The sequence below is a fragment of the Microtus pennsylvanicus genome, chromosome 14 (genome assembly GCF_037038515.1).
Source record: "Microtus pennsylvanicus isolate mMicPen1 chromosome 14, mMicPen1.hap1, whole genome shotgun sequence".
Lineage (NCBI taxonomy): Eukaryota > Metazoa > Chordata > Mammalia > Rodentia > Cricetidae > Microtus > Microtus pennsylvanicus.
The window spans coordinates 73,171,437-73,187,801 of NC_134592.1; the positions used below are offsets into that span (position 1 = coordinate 73,171,437).

The window sequence follows — 16,365 nt, forward strand, 5'->3', positions numbered from 1 at the left end:
CCGAAATTGCAACCACAGGCAATGAAAGATGCTTGGCAAAGTCAACTTCAAGGCAACAGCTCCTGTTCTGTGGCCGGGAAGAGGCAGAGACCGCTCGGACGGACGCAACCATGCCCTACACTCCAGGTGTTAAGAAGCCAAGGCTTCCTCCAGACAGCTTCTGCGCGGAACCCAGGACCACCTCAGATGAATGACACCCGCGAGGGCCAAGCTAGAGTCAACGCAGGTGCGGGTGGGAGGCTCCAGTTGGCCCAGGCAAACAGGGCCATACCCTGGACCCCTCGAGGCACTAGAAGGACAAGAGGAAATCTGGGGCTTGAGGCTGCCCAGTGGCGGACGCCAGGGGTCCGCCTGTCCCCTGGCCACCCCGAGGGGCTAGATCAGGGAGTAGCATCTCATCCTCCCCTCCGGGGCTGCCTTTCTGGGCGCTGCCGCCGCCGCCACCGCCGCCGTTCCTGCATACATTAAAACGTAGCAGGCTTTAGAACCGCCTGTGAGTGCCTATAAATACAATTTACTGTCTGGCCTCCCAAGTAACACGGGAAGCCTAGGGTGGATTTTTTTTTTCTTTCCTTCTTCCCCTTAAAAAGCCAGCCAGCTTGAGGCAGGCACTATGCTACCGTGGACAGAGAAGAAAGCATTTCCCTTACAAAGAACAGCTGGAGGTCGTGTCGAGGTTCCACACCCTGCCGCGTGCGCAGAGTGGCATGCAAACACATCGACAAAGGCCCCAGCAAGAGCAGGAAGTATTTTCTTTTTTATGGAAAGAGAAATACCTTGCAGGTGAGGGATCTTGTGCAAGGTTTCTTTGTCTCGGGATCCAATACTCCACAGTGTTTATTTGGGTCAAATTCTCTCTCTGGTTTAAGAAACAAACAAAAAATATAAGAAAAAAGGAGACTAGATAGGATTTGGCATTAAGACTACATTTAAAAAAAATGCACATTTGCACCAACAAGTGAGACATTGTCAGGCAATCTGTTTTGTTTTGCTTTTCTTCCCCCCAACCAGCTGCTAAAATGCTTCAAGAATCACTCAGGGGAAATGGAGCTCCACTATGAACCCAGACATTCCGAGCCTGCTACAGGGCAGCGCGGGGGACAGGGCAGGAGCAGGTGGCAGAAGGGAAGGACCTTGTGCTTGCAATACTTTATTTAACTTAAAACAGTCCCCCAGGTCCTTGGCACTGTGAGCACCACGGCTGCAGAGCAAGGAGGCCCACCTGAAACCCAAAAATGCTCCCTTTCTTCTGGAGAACCCATGGGGGCCTCTGTCTGCCTTCCTGGTTTATGCATTGCCGTGGGAGCTTGTCCACTGACGTGTCAATACGGCCACTCACGTGCCTCACAAAGGCCTTTGGAGAAGGCCTTCCACACAGTCTCGCAGATCAAGAATATTCCACTCTGGCATGCCACAGGCAGGGGCAGGAGAAAGTGTGGCAGTGTGCCTCTGTGGGGCTGAACTTGAAGGCACAGGAAAAGCAGCCTGCTAACCCTATAGCTTGTGCTGTCTGTACATAGTCCTCGCCCAGATGCTACCCGGGAGGAGAAACAGGACACAGGGGCCTGGGGGGTGAAGAATGACTGAGGACGACCGCTTTCCCGGTGTCCTCCTTTCTGTCCGGACCGTTGAGAGCCTCCATGGAAGTAACTGCTAACTGTTCTTTTGATGCCTCTTGCGATCCTTCACCTCTTTGGGGCTTACAAAACCGCTTACCACACCTGCAAAATGTGGGGATGTGTGGCAATCTCTCTAGGACCCTCAGGCTTTAGGGAAATCTGTGCTGTTTCTGGAAGGTACCAGCAAACACCTCAGTCCTGCAGAGCAGGAAGGCCACAGCTCTCTGGGTGTGAAGAGTGGAGAGGGGGCCCGTTAAGGAGGTGCCAGGTCTCTAGAAAAGGGAGGTGTCTGTAAGGGCCTTGAAGGCTGCAAACTGAAGAGAGTTCCTTAGCCAGACACTGGGTGCATTTACTGGTGTAAACTTGGAGCATAATAAATGAATATTCTATTTTCAAAGGTCTGGAGGTCGGGAAGGGGCCGCAAAAGGGCTTGTGGGGCTGTAGAAACTGTTTCCCCCTCCCCGCCCATGGCCATGAAAATGTCTCCCTCCCTTTCCACACAGAGAGCTCGGTCCAGCAGGCAGCGGGCAAGCAGGTGCTAGATGCCAGGCTGCCTGCTGCTGAGGTCTTTCATTTCGGTCTGCCAGCATCGGGCCTGTGCCCAGACCCACACAGCACCTCATATGGGAACTGAACAGGGTTTTGGCTAAGGATAGGAGCTGGCTGTTGAATCTGTGAGAGAGGTAGAGACAAGCAAAGGACCCATTGGGACAAGACAACCCACAAAACACAAAATTCCACCACAGGCTGGAAGATGCCAAGGTAGTGTTAATGCAGCAATAAGGGACCCGCAGCCTCTAGACACTGCGCAGGCCAACAAAGACACACACACACACACACACACACACACACACACACACACACTGGGGTGTGGCCACCCACCTCTGCCCAGTTAACCAGCACATTCCATTTGGGAAGAGAGCTAGCAATGGGGGGCTGAGTCCGTGCAATGAAATCCTATGATGCACTCCCCTTATCTTGATTGTGGGTAAGCAGAACACGGGGAGAGGTGAGGAGTTGTCTCTCAATGTTTTTGGTAGGCCCAAGTACTTTTAAAACACAATTTTTAGATACAGATATAAGATAGAAAACCCAATTAATTATGAAGTAGTATTTAAAAGCTGCCCACACCTCCCTGGGTGCTGAAAATCCATGCCTGCACCAGAAAGCCACATCCTCAAGGGTGGCTGTCTCTGTATTTTGTTTTTCCTAGCTACCCTTAGACAGGGCCCATGACTATGAAGTGCGTGGCTTCTTCCAGTCACTCGGAGATGTCAGAACAAGCCATGCTCAGTCCCACAACAGATCCAAAGCAAACGTCATCCCGTAAAGTGGCAGTTGTCGCCTCTGAGTGGCCATGTGTCTCTTCAGAGGACTGACCTGAGAGACATCCTGACACCCCTATCCGCTCTGTTGGTCTGTATAACCCCCTTGAGAACTCCAGCCTGACCACAGGGCAGAAGGCAGCCCCAGCCCCAACTGCAGAATTAGCCAAGAAAAGCGGGAGGCTGAAGAGCAGAGGTTACAATTCCCTCTGCAGCACAGTCACTGAGTGGGCTATCCTACCCACCACGTCATGGGTAGCCCACGAACAACAGCAAGGCGTCAGCTGGAATCATGCCAGTGTGGCGTGTCTGTATTGGACCACCAGGCTAACAAGACCATCAGAGTCTACGCCTGTTGGTTGAGGCAGAGTCTCCTACTTCCTGGGCTTGTCGGATAGATAACGCTGAAACTCGGCCGGGGAGACCTCATCTGCATTGGGGTGCATGAGAGCACTAATCCTGCCTGGTGTTTCTAGATGCCAGAGCCGGTACGCTCCAAGTCACCCTTGAAAGGAAAGAGCCGTCCAGCTCCATGAACACATCACCAGTTACAGGTGTGACTCGGTTTTAGTCCTAGCACGAGCCAGACTCTAACCACAATGACATACCTGAGAGTCTCCGGTAAGGCTTGTTGCTGGTTTTGGCGCCGTTTGGGTGCTTCTTGTCTATGGCGGCCGAGAGAACCGCCTTGCCGTTTAAGATCTTCTCTGGTGACGGTGGCACCGGCTTGGACATCAAGGCGGGCTTAATTAACGGTGGGGTGGTGACAGCAGAGGAGGAAGTGGCTGCGGTCGTGGTCGTAGGGTTCATTTTGACATTGGCACCATCTGCCTTCACTAGGTTAGGAATTTTCTCTAAACTGACTACCGGAACTGGAACGCTGAAAAAAATAAGGGAACACACATGCACGGCTGCCTTCTTTGATCCATCAGGTCCACCGGGGAGCTACACCCGATTATCGTTATCAGAACGCTTCCTTACCACTTGTTTATGCTCCTCCTGGAAGTGAGCAGCTGATTCCCATTTTGATGGGTGGGAGATTTGTGTTGTGAAAAGGATCGACGGGTGGGGGGGGGCGAGGCTGGCACAGTGCCCGGGATAGATAAGTGCAGACTGATTACCTCCCAGGATGACTGTCCCTATGGGTCCTCTGATTCCCCCACTTCTCAGGCCCTATATGTGGTCCTCTCTGACACAGCACCTTGGGTCAAAACAAGGCCACTGCTGTGAAGTTCAGGAAGGCAGGTAGTCTGTGCCCTGGAGACAGCCTGCTGCCTTGGAATCAGGTCCCCTCCCCGTCCTCTGGCTTGTGGGTTGTCTCCCACCCAGGCCCCATCCAGGCCTGACATCTGCTTCAGCTGCCAGAGTGCTGACAGGCTCACACCCCACGGAGCATGGCTGCAGGCCAGTGTGGGGCACGCTGCTGTCGGAGGGCTGCTGGATCATGCTTGCATCCCGAGGATGGGCTTAAATTGAGCGAGGCGCCATGTACCGTTATCCGATATTCCATTTTAGGCAGCTAGTTATGTAAATAGGCAATTCTCCAGACTGGCAGGTGAGAGGATGAATTTTAAGAAGGCGAGAACACAAAGGTGTGCATTCCTTTTGCACAGCCTGTCACCTTCGCCCCACGCCCCTGCTACTTCTCCAGGAAGGCGCGTGCGTTTGATTTCTGCTGCTCTTTAATGTAAGAGGACCCTGTGTCCGGGGGGCTGCGGGGGGATGTGTCTCGGGGTCTTGAAAGATGAGATGAATAAGTTTTGCTTTGGTCTCTGAACCAGATTCCCTTTTCTCCTGGCAGGAGGGTAGACTGCTAACACTTCGGCTCCACAATCACCTCTGAGCGTAGAGAGTGGAGCTGCTTAGCGGTTTGAATGCCAAATGTCGGGGAATATGTGGCTCTCGAATGCCTGCAGACAGTGTATGGCATGAAAGAGAGGCTGGTTTTGGCAGGGAGGAATCCTGTCTGTCCACATGGCTGGCTGGCTCTTACTTCTCTAAGCCATGTTCACAGATCATTTCTTTGATCGAGTTGTTCATGAAATTATTTTAGCAACTCGTCATCCTTTGCCATCGTTCTGATTTGGAAACAGAACCACAGATGTTAGTTGTAGGTCTTGGTGGAACAGATTGAAGCTGGACATTTTAGACTTTCCCCACGGGACATGAATTTTCTCAGCCTGCAGAAAGGTAGTTTGGGGACGTGAAGCTCAGGAGAAGGGAAATGGGAATAGTGTTTTCTGTGATGCTCCGTGTTGTAGTCACTGAGATGGGGCTAACCTGTTTTGTTTTGTTTTTTAATCTGTTTAGGGGGGATTCTCTAAGTACTCACATCTACTTACTAAAGAACAGCTCCAGAAACTCTCTTGAATGGGAGGATGCTGAGAAGCCACAGAGACATTCCCTGGCGAAATTAGCACCCCTCAAAGTTCATGTGTTAGAACTTTAAACCTCCAGACGCCCAGGTTGACAGTGTTTGGGAGTGGGGGAGTGGGGCTTCGGGAAGTAATTGGGATCAGATGACGTCATATGGGTGGGGCTCTACAATGGGGCTAATGGCTTTATAGGAAGAGGAGAAGAGGTCTGAGCTCTCAGCCTTCCTGCTCCTCATCTGGTGACTCTCTCCACTGTGCTGTGCTGAAGAAGAAGATCCTCAGCAGATGACGACATCTTGGCCTTGGACCTTATAGCTGTCTCACTGTATGGTGCAGATTTATTTCCATTATAAATCACAAAGTTTGTGGTATTATCACAGAAGCAGAAAACAGACTAAGAATATAAAAAGATGCCATGACAAAGAATGCAAACTATGGGACAGTATGAAATATAATTCTTCTTGACTCATTTCCTCATCCAACTTAAAAAAGCATAAGTTACAGGAATCAGGCCCCCCCCTTTTTTTCTCCCTTTGAGACATTGTCTCAAGCAGCCCAGGCTGGCTTTGAACTTGCTATGTAGCCAACACTGGCCTTGAACCCCTAGTTGTCCTGCCTCGCGTCCCGAGTCTGGGATGACAGCTGTTTTACGCTCGCCCCTCCCAGTTTAGAAATGAGCATCTTGAAGGGATGTCTTTACATCTTTGGACCTGGCAGTGGTAGCCACAGGGCGGAAGCTGACCAAATGCCGTTGACACAGCACACAGATGCTACTATCCAGCTTTACAGAGGAAGGAAATCCCGACCCGTGGCTGGACCCCGAGGACAGTATGCAGAGTAAAGCAAGCCAGTAACTAAGGACCAGCAGTGACCCCACTGACATGAGGCACCCACAGTAGCTAGAGCCAGGCAGACACAAGGCAGAACAGTGGTGGGGGCGGGGGGACCCCATGGACTCAGTGTAGAGTTTCAGCTGCGTAAGGTGAAAAGAAGGCCAGAAGTGAAGATGGTAGTTTTTATGTTATACATTATATCATCACTTAGAGTACCAAGTGACAACTCCATAAATCACAGGATTCACACAACCTAAACTCTGCTTCAGCAAGTCTGCGCACATGTGTATACATAAGTTTTATATCTATGTGGATATAGATCTTTAGGTGTATATATATACACACACATATGCATGCCATGTTACTTCACAAAAGGAAACGAGGACTTTCAAATTGCAGGCTTGAGTACACAGAAGGGTCTCCTGTTTCTGTGTCAAGTGTCCTTGACTTCAGCAGGATGATGCCTGGGATGGCATGGCCCGGAGCAATTGCCCGGCACCCCCCATGCTCACAGTCTCCTCTGGAGTCAACGATCGCTGTCAAATGTATTCTTCAAGGCAGCCACATGCATATGGGGGACCTGGCTGACGTCATAGTCAACATGGCAGCTAAGCAATGACGTCACAGCCAACATGGCAGCTAATCCATGACATCACAGCCAACATCGCAGCTAACCCATGGCATCAATCAACATGGCAGCCAACCCATGACGCCACAGCCAACATGGCAGCTGACCCATGACATCACAGTCAACATGACAGCTAACCGATGACGTCACAGCCAGCATGGCAGCTAACCCATGGCTGGTGCCTTCTAACTCTTCCTGGTTGCCTACTGGTGCCCTTATTTGATGTCTTACTGTGGGATTTCCTCTACTGTCCATTATTTTCTGTATCATCTCTGCTTCTAGGATGTCAGCTGGACTTTAATATCTACTTTTTGGTACCTGGGACCCACAGGCAGGGAGTAGAGATGGAATCCACAAGAAACAGGAAAGGAAGTGACAGGCAGTCCTGTGGACTAAGAATGGCAAATGCTGGTCAGGAGAACCTGATGGAGAATTCTAAAGCCCTTGTGGGTCAGAAATCAGATAGCCACCAAGTAGGTATCCCGGATGTTAGGTGAGCAGGCAGCGAGTCATCAGACGTGAGAGAAGGGGGATACAATCTCTCCAGCAGGAATTCTGAGGGGATTCGCCCACCGACAGAAATGAGTGCACTGCAATGGGGAGCTGTCCCTGGTACTACTCTCCCGGGTTGCTGTTCTCTCCAGCAAAGGACCTGGGCTTTTCGCAGGTCACCTGACTTCCGGCTGGGTCTGAGAAGGGGAGGTGAGGGAAGGTGGGAAAGGAGGCAGCTCTATGACACTGAGATGGTGGGAAGGATCTTGCCATCCGTACCCTGGCCCCAGCACACATTCTAGCCAGTCTCCTTTCTCCAGTAGTGCTGGCCCAAGACCCTAAAGTGATGAACAGAGGACATGAGTGGGCACAAGACGGCGCACACAGTCATGGGCATCTGGCCCCAAGCAGATCTCTAGAGCTGAGAGATCAGGTGGGTGTTGGAAGCTCCACCCTCAGCCTACCTGCACCCCATGCAGCCGTCTGCACCTGTCTCTATCCCACTGGGTTAGTGCAGCCACAGCAAGCCACTAGCTCAGAACTGCCTGCTGCTCTTCTCCTTCTGGTCCCCACACCTCTGCCCTCACTTCCCCGCATCAGCCTCGGGCTCCTTCAGATGACAGTGAACCTTTAAGTACAGGTTTAATTCCCCCTGCCCCCTGGCCTGGAAAGAAGCCAAATAGTCTGACCCTGCTTTCACGGGGTGGTCATTTCTCATCGTCTCTGCAACCACCACACCAAGCAAAAAGTTTCCACATATGGGGGGGGGCTGCGGGGAGTTGGTTAGGTGACAGCACCCAGAGCACAGACTAAGCAAAGAACTTCTCTGTGTGTGGAGGTGATAAGCGAGTCTGGGAAGGGACCCAAAGCCCCCCAAAGCCCTTTCCCCTTCCACCTAGAGGAATGCCTTCACTCCATTCTCAACACTCATGGCATTGGCCAACTCACTACTGTCTTTCCCTTGAAAGGCTGTGTTTGAAAATGAGAGAGGAGCCCCGTGAAGTCCCTGCTGCTTTCACAATGTCTGTTCTGTAGGTCTGGCACAAAATCTTTTGGGGAACCCAGGGCTGCAGTTCGTTCCGGCTGCATCTAGTACCCTAAGAGCACACACATCTCTGCCTCCTCCACTTGGTCCTGGGAAAGTGCCCAGGGGCATGGGCCCTCCCTCAACCCCTGCACCACCGAGGTGACTACCTTCTGCCTTGGCTCCCCTTGTCTTCCTCCTGCGTGCTTGGCCTGTCTGAATCGATCTTTCTACCCCTCTACCAAGGCAGGTCTTCTGGCTTTAAGAAAAAAAAATGGTTCTCTTGGCATCAAGTAGATTCCCCTCCCCGCCCAGTGATGTCTGCAAAAGAGCAGAGGTGGAGAATCATGATGGTGTCACTGTGAGAGTCACTGCCGGGCTGCAGGGCCAGCTGCCCCTGCCAGCCATGCCTTCCTTCGTGGTGAGCATGGTCTATTCTGTCATCGACAGACAGGCCTTAATAGGATAGTTCAGAAAGTCTCTAGGTTTGCAGAAATTATTGCCAGCCTCTCTACTCAACAGAATGGGGGAAAGATGGATTTGACAGGCAGGAGCGTGAGGACATATGGTATTTGTGCTGTGGGTTATGCATCTGATGTGAATTCGTGGCTGTCTGGCTTGTTCCACTGCTTCATCCGACAAAGATCCGCACGCCTGTGCGATTGCCCGGGCAGAATTTTCAGAGTCTCTGGTTTATTGGCAGACCCTTGGTAGGCTGTCTCACCCAGCCTCCTGCCTTCCAAGTGGTAGGTAGCAGCATCGGATCATCCAATAAAGAGAAACGTAAGCTTCTTTTAACATGCTCCCAGAGTAGGAATTCTACTTTGGCACTCATAGATGCACTGAGGGGTTAGGGAGAAGGCTGCCACTGGGAAATTATTTCTAATCACAATTCTTTAAGTTGAAGAAATATTAGGGACAGTCTGGAAGGTTTGGGAGTCGGGTGGTCCCACTAAGAAGCAATGTAAAGAACAGCCATAGGATCCTACCATGCTAGGACCACATACATCCTGATGAATGGGTAGGTCCCCCTCGCCCTGCTTTTGAGGTATCTAGAAAAACTTTGTAAATGCCTTTATCAAACAAAAGAGAAGACCCATAAATAAGAAGCCTGCAGGGCTAACGTAATACCGTGGTGGAGGCGTGTGCACTAGCTGCGTGGTTTGGACTCTCTCCCACACAGCACACACTCAGTAAACTGGGGAATGTGGTCAGACCACACAGCTGCTGAGGAGGGGGACGTCCTGGCAGTAGGGTTGGAATATATGGGGATCTCTACATCTTCACCAGTAGTGGGGCATGGAAGCAAGGCTTAGCTTCCTAGCTCCATTGTTGAGGGGACTGATGTCCCCCTGAGACAAGTTAGAAGTGTGTGGGTGGGCACAGGCATCTGAATAACCTCACTTTGATGTACGGTAGAAGGGGGTCAGAAGCAAAGACTAGGGAAGAAGGGGCTGGGGAGACAGCGTCCTGGGGAAAGGGCTTCTAGGTCAGCAGGAGGACTGGAGGCTGCCAGCCAGCAGGCATATAGCATAGAAAAGGCTGCACCTGGTGGAGCAGGCCTGTGATGCTAGTGCTGGGGAATTGGGGACAGGAGGATCATCTGGCTCAAGGGCAGACAGCCTAGCCTGCTTGGTGAGTCTCAGAGAAAAAAAAAACAACAAAAAAGGAAGATGCCACCTGTTAACACCTGAAGCTGACCTCCACATGTACACACACACACACTCACACACACACACATGCTCACTAATGACAAGCACTGAACTGAGGGTCTGTGCCTTGTCAATGTTCTGGCAAATCTGGGAGTACAGTGGAGAGGAAAAACAGACGTGGGGAACAATTCATTCCATGCCCTCGTCAAGGACTCTTCGTCCCGCTTCTCAACCCATAGGCACTCCCAAGCCGGGGCTAATCACCGGAGCTTGCATCTGGATAGAGCTTTCTGGGAGCAGAGTAGGCAGGAAACTCATCCTCCTCTACCTAGGCCAATTCTTGCAGTCCAGCAGCATTGGTGTGTGTGTGTGTGTGTGTGTGTGTGTGTGTGTGTGTGTGTGTGTGGTGGAGTTACGCTCCAGGGGCACCTTCGTTTTCTGGAGAGGCTATGTGTCCACCTCTAGGCTGTTCCAGAGGATGAAGCAGACACCTAGTTCCAGTCTCCTTGGGAGTCTGTTATTCTGGGTTCCTGGGGTGTGGAGCTCAGAAAGAGGTCTCTAGCCCCACCTGGAGACCAAGGATTGCTAGGTAACCTAAGACTGTGGAAGAATCAGCAAGCTGGAGTAGAGAATGGAGCCAAACAGTCTGGCACCTGTTGCTGCATAGGCTGCCCTGGGACCAACTATGTGTGCAATGGGCCTTGGGCCATGCTCTCCAGAGCCTACCAGGTCCTTGGTGAGTTGCCCCGTAACTAAGACCCACAGACACACAATTCAGACAGCTGGTCATCAAGAGTCAAGTCATTGCAGAAATAGCATGAGGGCCACGGAGAGCGAACTAGGGACTGTGGCTTAGGCTGACTCTGGAAGAATCTAAGCAATGGCTTAGAGCTGAGCTGGCTCTACTCTGGAACAGCAAGTGCGAACACTTCCCTTTGTGGCCACCAGAGGTCATTGGCTCCCACTACTGGAGCTGTAAGAAAGCCTTACTGAGAGTGGGAGCGGACAACTGAGCTGACCCTGGAACCCCATCCCTAGCCTCTCCCTTTAAGGAATCACTCTGAACACAAGAAAATGGCCAGGAACTCTAAGACCAGCTGCTCCCATTTACCTCAGAGAAGAGCAATGGGAAATATTCTCGTTCGTTCATTTTCATTCATATTCTCTCTCTCTCTCTCTCTCTCTCTCTCTCTCTCTCTCTCTCTCTCTCTCTGTTTTTCTGTCTGTCTGTCTGTCTCTAGATGTCTCACATATTTCTAGCTGGTATGGAATTGGTATGTAGACCAGACTGGTTTTGAACTTGCAGTGATCATTCTGTGTCTGCTGGTATAGGTGTGGGTCATCACAGCTACCTTTGCTTTTTCACATGTATGTATATGTGTGTGCATGTGCATGTGTGTATTTCATGTGAGGATGTGGGTATTGGTGGGTGCTACCTTCCACGTGTGGATGTCTGAGGACAACCTCACCTTCTATCTTGTTTGAAGCAGAGTCTCTTATTCATGGCTGCATATCCCAGGCTAGCGGGTTTCCAAGCTCCCCATGTTGCTGAGGAATATAGCCCAGGCTAGCGGGTCCCCAGTCACTCATGTTGCTGGAGGTGTACTGGAATTACAGTGCATATATTCAGTTTTACATGAATTCTGGGGATTCAAGCTTCAATCCTTATATTTGTGTGGCAAGCACTTTATTTACTGAGTCATCTTTTGGTTTTGTTGCTGTAAGGCTTTTATTTTTATTCCATTTGAGACAAGGTCTTGCTCTGTTGCTCGGGCTAGGCTCTAACTCATAGTGATCCTCCTGCACCAAGACTCCCAAGTGCTTAGATTACAGGAGTTCACCATCATGCCCAGTTCTTACTCATTTTGTATTGCAAGCCAATCCTGGACAGGAGAGTTTTGTACCTAAACCACCTCTATTCAGAAAGTCGAGCCCATAGGAAAAACCTTTCAAGAGTCTGGTCTTAGTCTTTACACCAACACACAGGAAACCACACCGTACCCTAAACAACTCTACTCTTACCACAAGGCTAGCCACTTAGAGACCTTGGTTCTTCCCTGAATTCCAGCTTGGTCACACTGTGTGCCCTAAAGAATGGGCTCCTTCTGCACAATTAGTGCAGGCCTTAGCATCACCCACCAAACCTGGGTGAAAATTCCTACAGGTGATAGGGTGTCCCCAATAGCTTGGTGGCTTTCATGTGCATGCTACACACATACCACACACACACAGAGAGAGAGAGAGAGAGAGAGAGAGAGAGAGAGAGAGAGAGAGAGGGGAGAGAGAGAGAGAGAGAGAGAGAGAGAGAGAGAGAGAGAGAGAGAATGTGCAACCTCACAGACTAACTTAGTACCGTAGCCCTCTGACCTCAGTGGATCAGGCACTTTCCCCTACAGCCCTGATGGGTTCCCCCTACATCACCATATACTCAAGGCTCTGGCCTTTCTGTGTGCTGGGTTGTTCTGCTGGCACACCCTCCCTATTTTTTCCCCTGTACTTCCCAGACTCCCACCCCAGCACCGGGGACTAAACACAAGACTTTTACACTGAGGTAAATCCTTCACCACGCCTCTTTCTCTTGTGACATTTCCCTGTCTTTCCCCAGCTTTCCCAGCTCATTCAGCAAAGTGAATGAGGCTTAAAACTTCAGGCCACCCTGAGCATGGTCCTCTGGAAGCCAGAGACTAGTCTGCCACTGTCCAGCTGCGCACGGAGTCTGGGCCAATCACTGTATCTCTCTATCTTAGTCTCACATGTGACCAGGGCGGTGAAGGCACCCTAAAATCGTGACACGCTGACCACCCATGAAAGACACGGTCACCAAGCCTCAGGTTTCACACTTTTTTCCACCACGACTTTTGCCCCTTTCCCACGGGTGGATGCTAGGGCTGTTTTTCTCTCTGGTGGCCACTGGAGTTGGCTTCCAGGGAGCTGTCCATTGTCCTTACCTTCACTCATCTGGAAACCAGAACCCTGAGGGACTTCATGTGTATATTCTTGGTGCCTCCTAGTCCAGGAAGGGACCTTATTTTCCTGCCTAGAGTTTGAATATCCTGGCCTATCTATCTTCCCTCATCTGTTCATCTGCTCGCCCCTTTTACCTCCTCCTGCTGCAGTTCAGCATGAGTGGGTTTGATTTTTCACTCACGGCAAACAACCGCAAGTCACTGATGAGTTCTGAGCAGAGCAGGGACACACCCCTTCCTCTGGCAGCGTGTGTACGTGTGCGTGTGTGTGTATGCATGTGTGTGGAGGGTGGGTGTGCACTGAAAGTGGAAGATTTCACAGCCTGCATGGAAGCCCTGATAATGACTCCCCGTTGCTTCTGGGAATCATCCATCCTGCCCCCAATTCATGGCAGCACCATGCAAGATGAGCTAAACCCCAGGTCTCTCCCACAGGCATCTGGCTGGGCCCCTCTACATAAAGCACCGGCAAGACTTCCAGGACACATGAACACCCACACACACCCTTCTCTCCCAGAAGAATCACCTCCCATTTCCAAAAAAAACCCCAAAAATATCTGGGAGGAGCCCCTCCCCTACTATGCCATAGGGCGTATACAGGAAGGCCCAGGGGCTGCCGATTTTTCTTTGCTTTGGTTTCATCTTCCTTCTGGAGCAGAAGGCTCATCTCCTGTGTTTTTAATGGCAGAGCATATTTAGCATTCAACACACACGCGCAGGTTGATAAGGCTCAGGGAGAAGGCAACAAGCCACCCAGGGCAGGAAAACCTCTTCCCAAGTCTTCCCTGCTGTTGCTCACATCCAGTCAACATCAGTGGATTCAAGTTCTCTATCTGTGTGCCAGGGCCGGCTGGGATTGTGGGGGGGGGGCAGCGGCTGGGAAAGTCACTCTGCTGGGGCCTGGTACCTGGTTGAGCCAGGACTCGTAACAAAGGATGAAAGGTTCACTGTGATGCCAAAGACCAAACAACCAGAATTTCCCCTCCCTGTCTCTCTCTGTCTCTCTCTCTCTGTCTCTGTCTCTCTGTCTTGGTCTCTGTCTCTCTCTGTCTCTGTCTGTCTGTCTCTCTCTCTCTCTCTCTCAGTCTTCTTCAGGCTCACATTGTCTTCCCACCTCAGCGCCCTGAGTGCTGGGGCTACGGTTATATTCCCAGTGTCTTTAGGAACTAAATCATCTTGCCCACCTCACTCTGTCACTGTGGACTACAGGGACACTAGCCAGGCATTCGGAGGGAGCTGCTGACCTCCTCAAGGGTGATCTGTAGCAGGCAGGCAAACTGGAGGAGAGAGTTCAGAGAGCTGCAGGTCAAAGACCAACAGACTGCTATATGCGCATTCTCAAGCAGTTCGCACGGGACGGACTTAGTGACATGAGGATGCCCTCCTCCTCTTCCTCCTCCTCCTCTTCCTCCTCCTCCTCTTTAGCAGTGCCGGGAGCTGAACTCATGTACTTAGGCATGTGCGTCACCACTGAGCCTCGCCTAGCCCTCTTTGGAGATGGAGTCTTGCCAAGTTGTCCAGTCTAGCTTTGAACTTATTCTGGAGCCCAGGCAGGCCTTGAACCCCCTGCCTCAGGCTCCCAAGTAGCTGAGCTTACAAGCCTGCACTACTAGCCTGGCTCCCCTCTCTTCCCTTTCTCTCTTTCTCATTGTGCAGGGGTGGGGAGGGTACATACACGGCACAAAGCCGCATAGGTGTCAGGGGACATCCTGGAGTTTGTTCTGAGGACGGAACTCAAGCGCTTTACCTGTTAAGCCATCTCACCACCTTCCACTTTTCTTCTAAATGTTTGATTCACTTATTACTTAAGTATTTGTTTATTTTTGAGACAGGGTCTCACTATGGAGCCCTGAAACTCTCCACACAGACACGGATGGACAAGAACTCTGGAACACTGGGACTAAGGGCATGAATTACCATGTCCAACCTCCCCTTCTTCCTATTTAAAGTGGTTTCCCCCCTCCCTACTAAACCACAGAAAGGACAAAGTCTCATAGCTGCAGACTATTCCATCTTGTGTGAAAACACCAAGGGATCAGCCTGCCTTGGGGGCGCTGTTTATACCCATGCCTTCGAATCTGAGACGCTTGCGAAAGGATGTCCTCCTGCCTGCTACCAAAGAGCAGGGCAAGGCTGCCCAGTCAAACAGGCAGGAGATGCTGTGTGCTTCTGTGGCCTTAGGAGTCAATTCGGAACTCAGTTGGAAAGAGCCTCTGGTTGGGTATCCTCTGGGTGTCTCCCTCCTCTTCCCGCTACAGGTCTAGAATGCCAGGCTAACACAAGAGAAGAGGCAGTGTCCCTTCCACTCCACAAGAGACCGATCAATGGACTTGCAAGTGCAAGACCCAGAGGTCTCCATGCAGGGTCACTCGGAAAGACATGGAGGCCTGAGCTCTCTGGTAGTAGCCACTGGTGACTACTTAGTTCTCTCTGATAGCAGCCACTGGTGACTGCTTGGCCACTGTGGAGTAGCACTGCCCTCTGACTCAGGAACGGAATTCTAAAAGTTCAAATTCACAACAACTTACAAAGAAAAACTGGATTTAGTCATGACAGAGTTTTAAGTGTGTTTGGGATGACTTGCACACATCACTCTACTAGACAGTTTCTAGTTTTTAATAATATCCGACAATGGATTGAATAGTCCTGTAAACTCAGACGTGCCCTCGAGGTTAAAGATCCACAGGGTTGCCATGATTGCGGAAGGGAGGACAGGATCAGAACCAAGAGAACATGGACTAACTTACTAATCACATGTTGAAATGATGACATTGAGGTGGATCAGAACCAAGAGAACATGGACTAACTTACTAATCACGTGTTGAAATGATGACATTGAGGCGGATCAGAACCAAGAGAACATGGACTAACTTACTAATCACGTGTTGAAATGATGACATTGAGGCGGATCAGAACCAAGAGAACATGGACTAACTTACTAATCACGTGTTAAAATGATGACATGTGGCGGTATTGGGTTAAAGAAAATATACTGCTGAAAATTAATTCCATGTTGCTTTTCGCTTTTTTCAAGGTGGCTGTGAGTTTAGAGTGGGACGTGTGGACACACACGGTTTTTACACTGGACACTGCTAGTCCAAATGCTTTATACAGAAGGCTACTGCCTCCAGGAGCTCATACCGACCCCTTCAACAGACCTCTTTGGTTCTGTCTGACATTCAGTTCAACAAGTGCTAGTGATGGCAGTTCCTGGATTGCACAACTGCCAACGAGCCACTGTGCTGGGGACACTGTGCTAGGGACACCCCGTGCTGGGGACACCGTGCTGGGGACACCATGCTGGGGACACCCCGTGCTGGGGACACCCCGTGCTGGGGACACCGTGCTGGGGACACCATGTTGGGGACACCCCGTGCTGGGGACACGATGCTGGGGCCACCGTGCCACCCCTGAGCAGGAGGAATAAAGGAAGCAGAATGTATCGTGGACC

The 16,365-nt window shown here is 51.0% G+C and overlaps 1 protein-coding gene across 19 annotated transcripts in view; it reads right to left on the reverse strand.

Annotated features, from left to right (window-relative positions):
• Positions 1–16,365, reverse strand: part of Atxn7l1 (ataxin 7 like 1) — a 214,293-nt gene that overhangs the window by 27,603 nt on the left and 170,325 nt on the right. For all 19 annotated transcript variants that reach the window (XR_012907774.1, XR_012907772.1, XR_012907773.1 and 16 more), the window contains 2 exons: positions 3,553–3,824; positions 777–859 (listed from right to left, as the gene is read on the reverse strand). Coding sequence is in view for 16 of the 19 variants with exons in the window: in XM_075948699.1 (XP_075804814.1) it covers positions 777–859; positions 3,553–3,824 (355 nt within the window). In the remaining 3 variants the exon portion in view is untranslated. The remainder of the gene's footprint in view (positions 1–776; positions 860–3,552; positions 3,825–16,365) is intronic.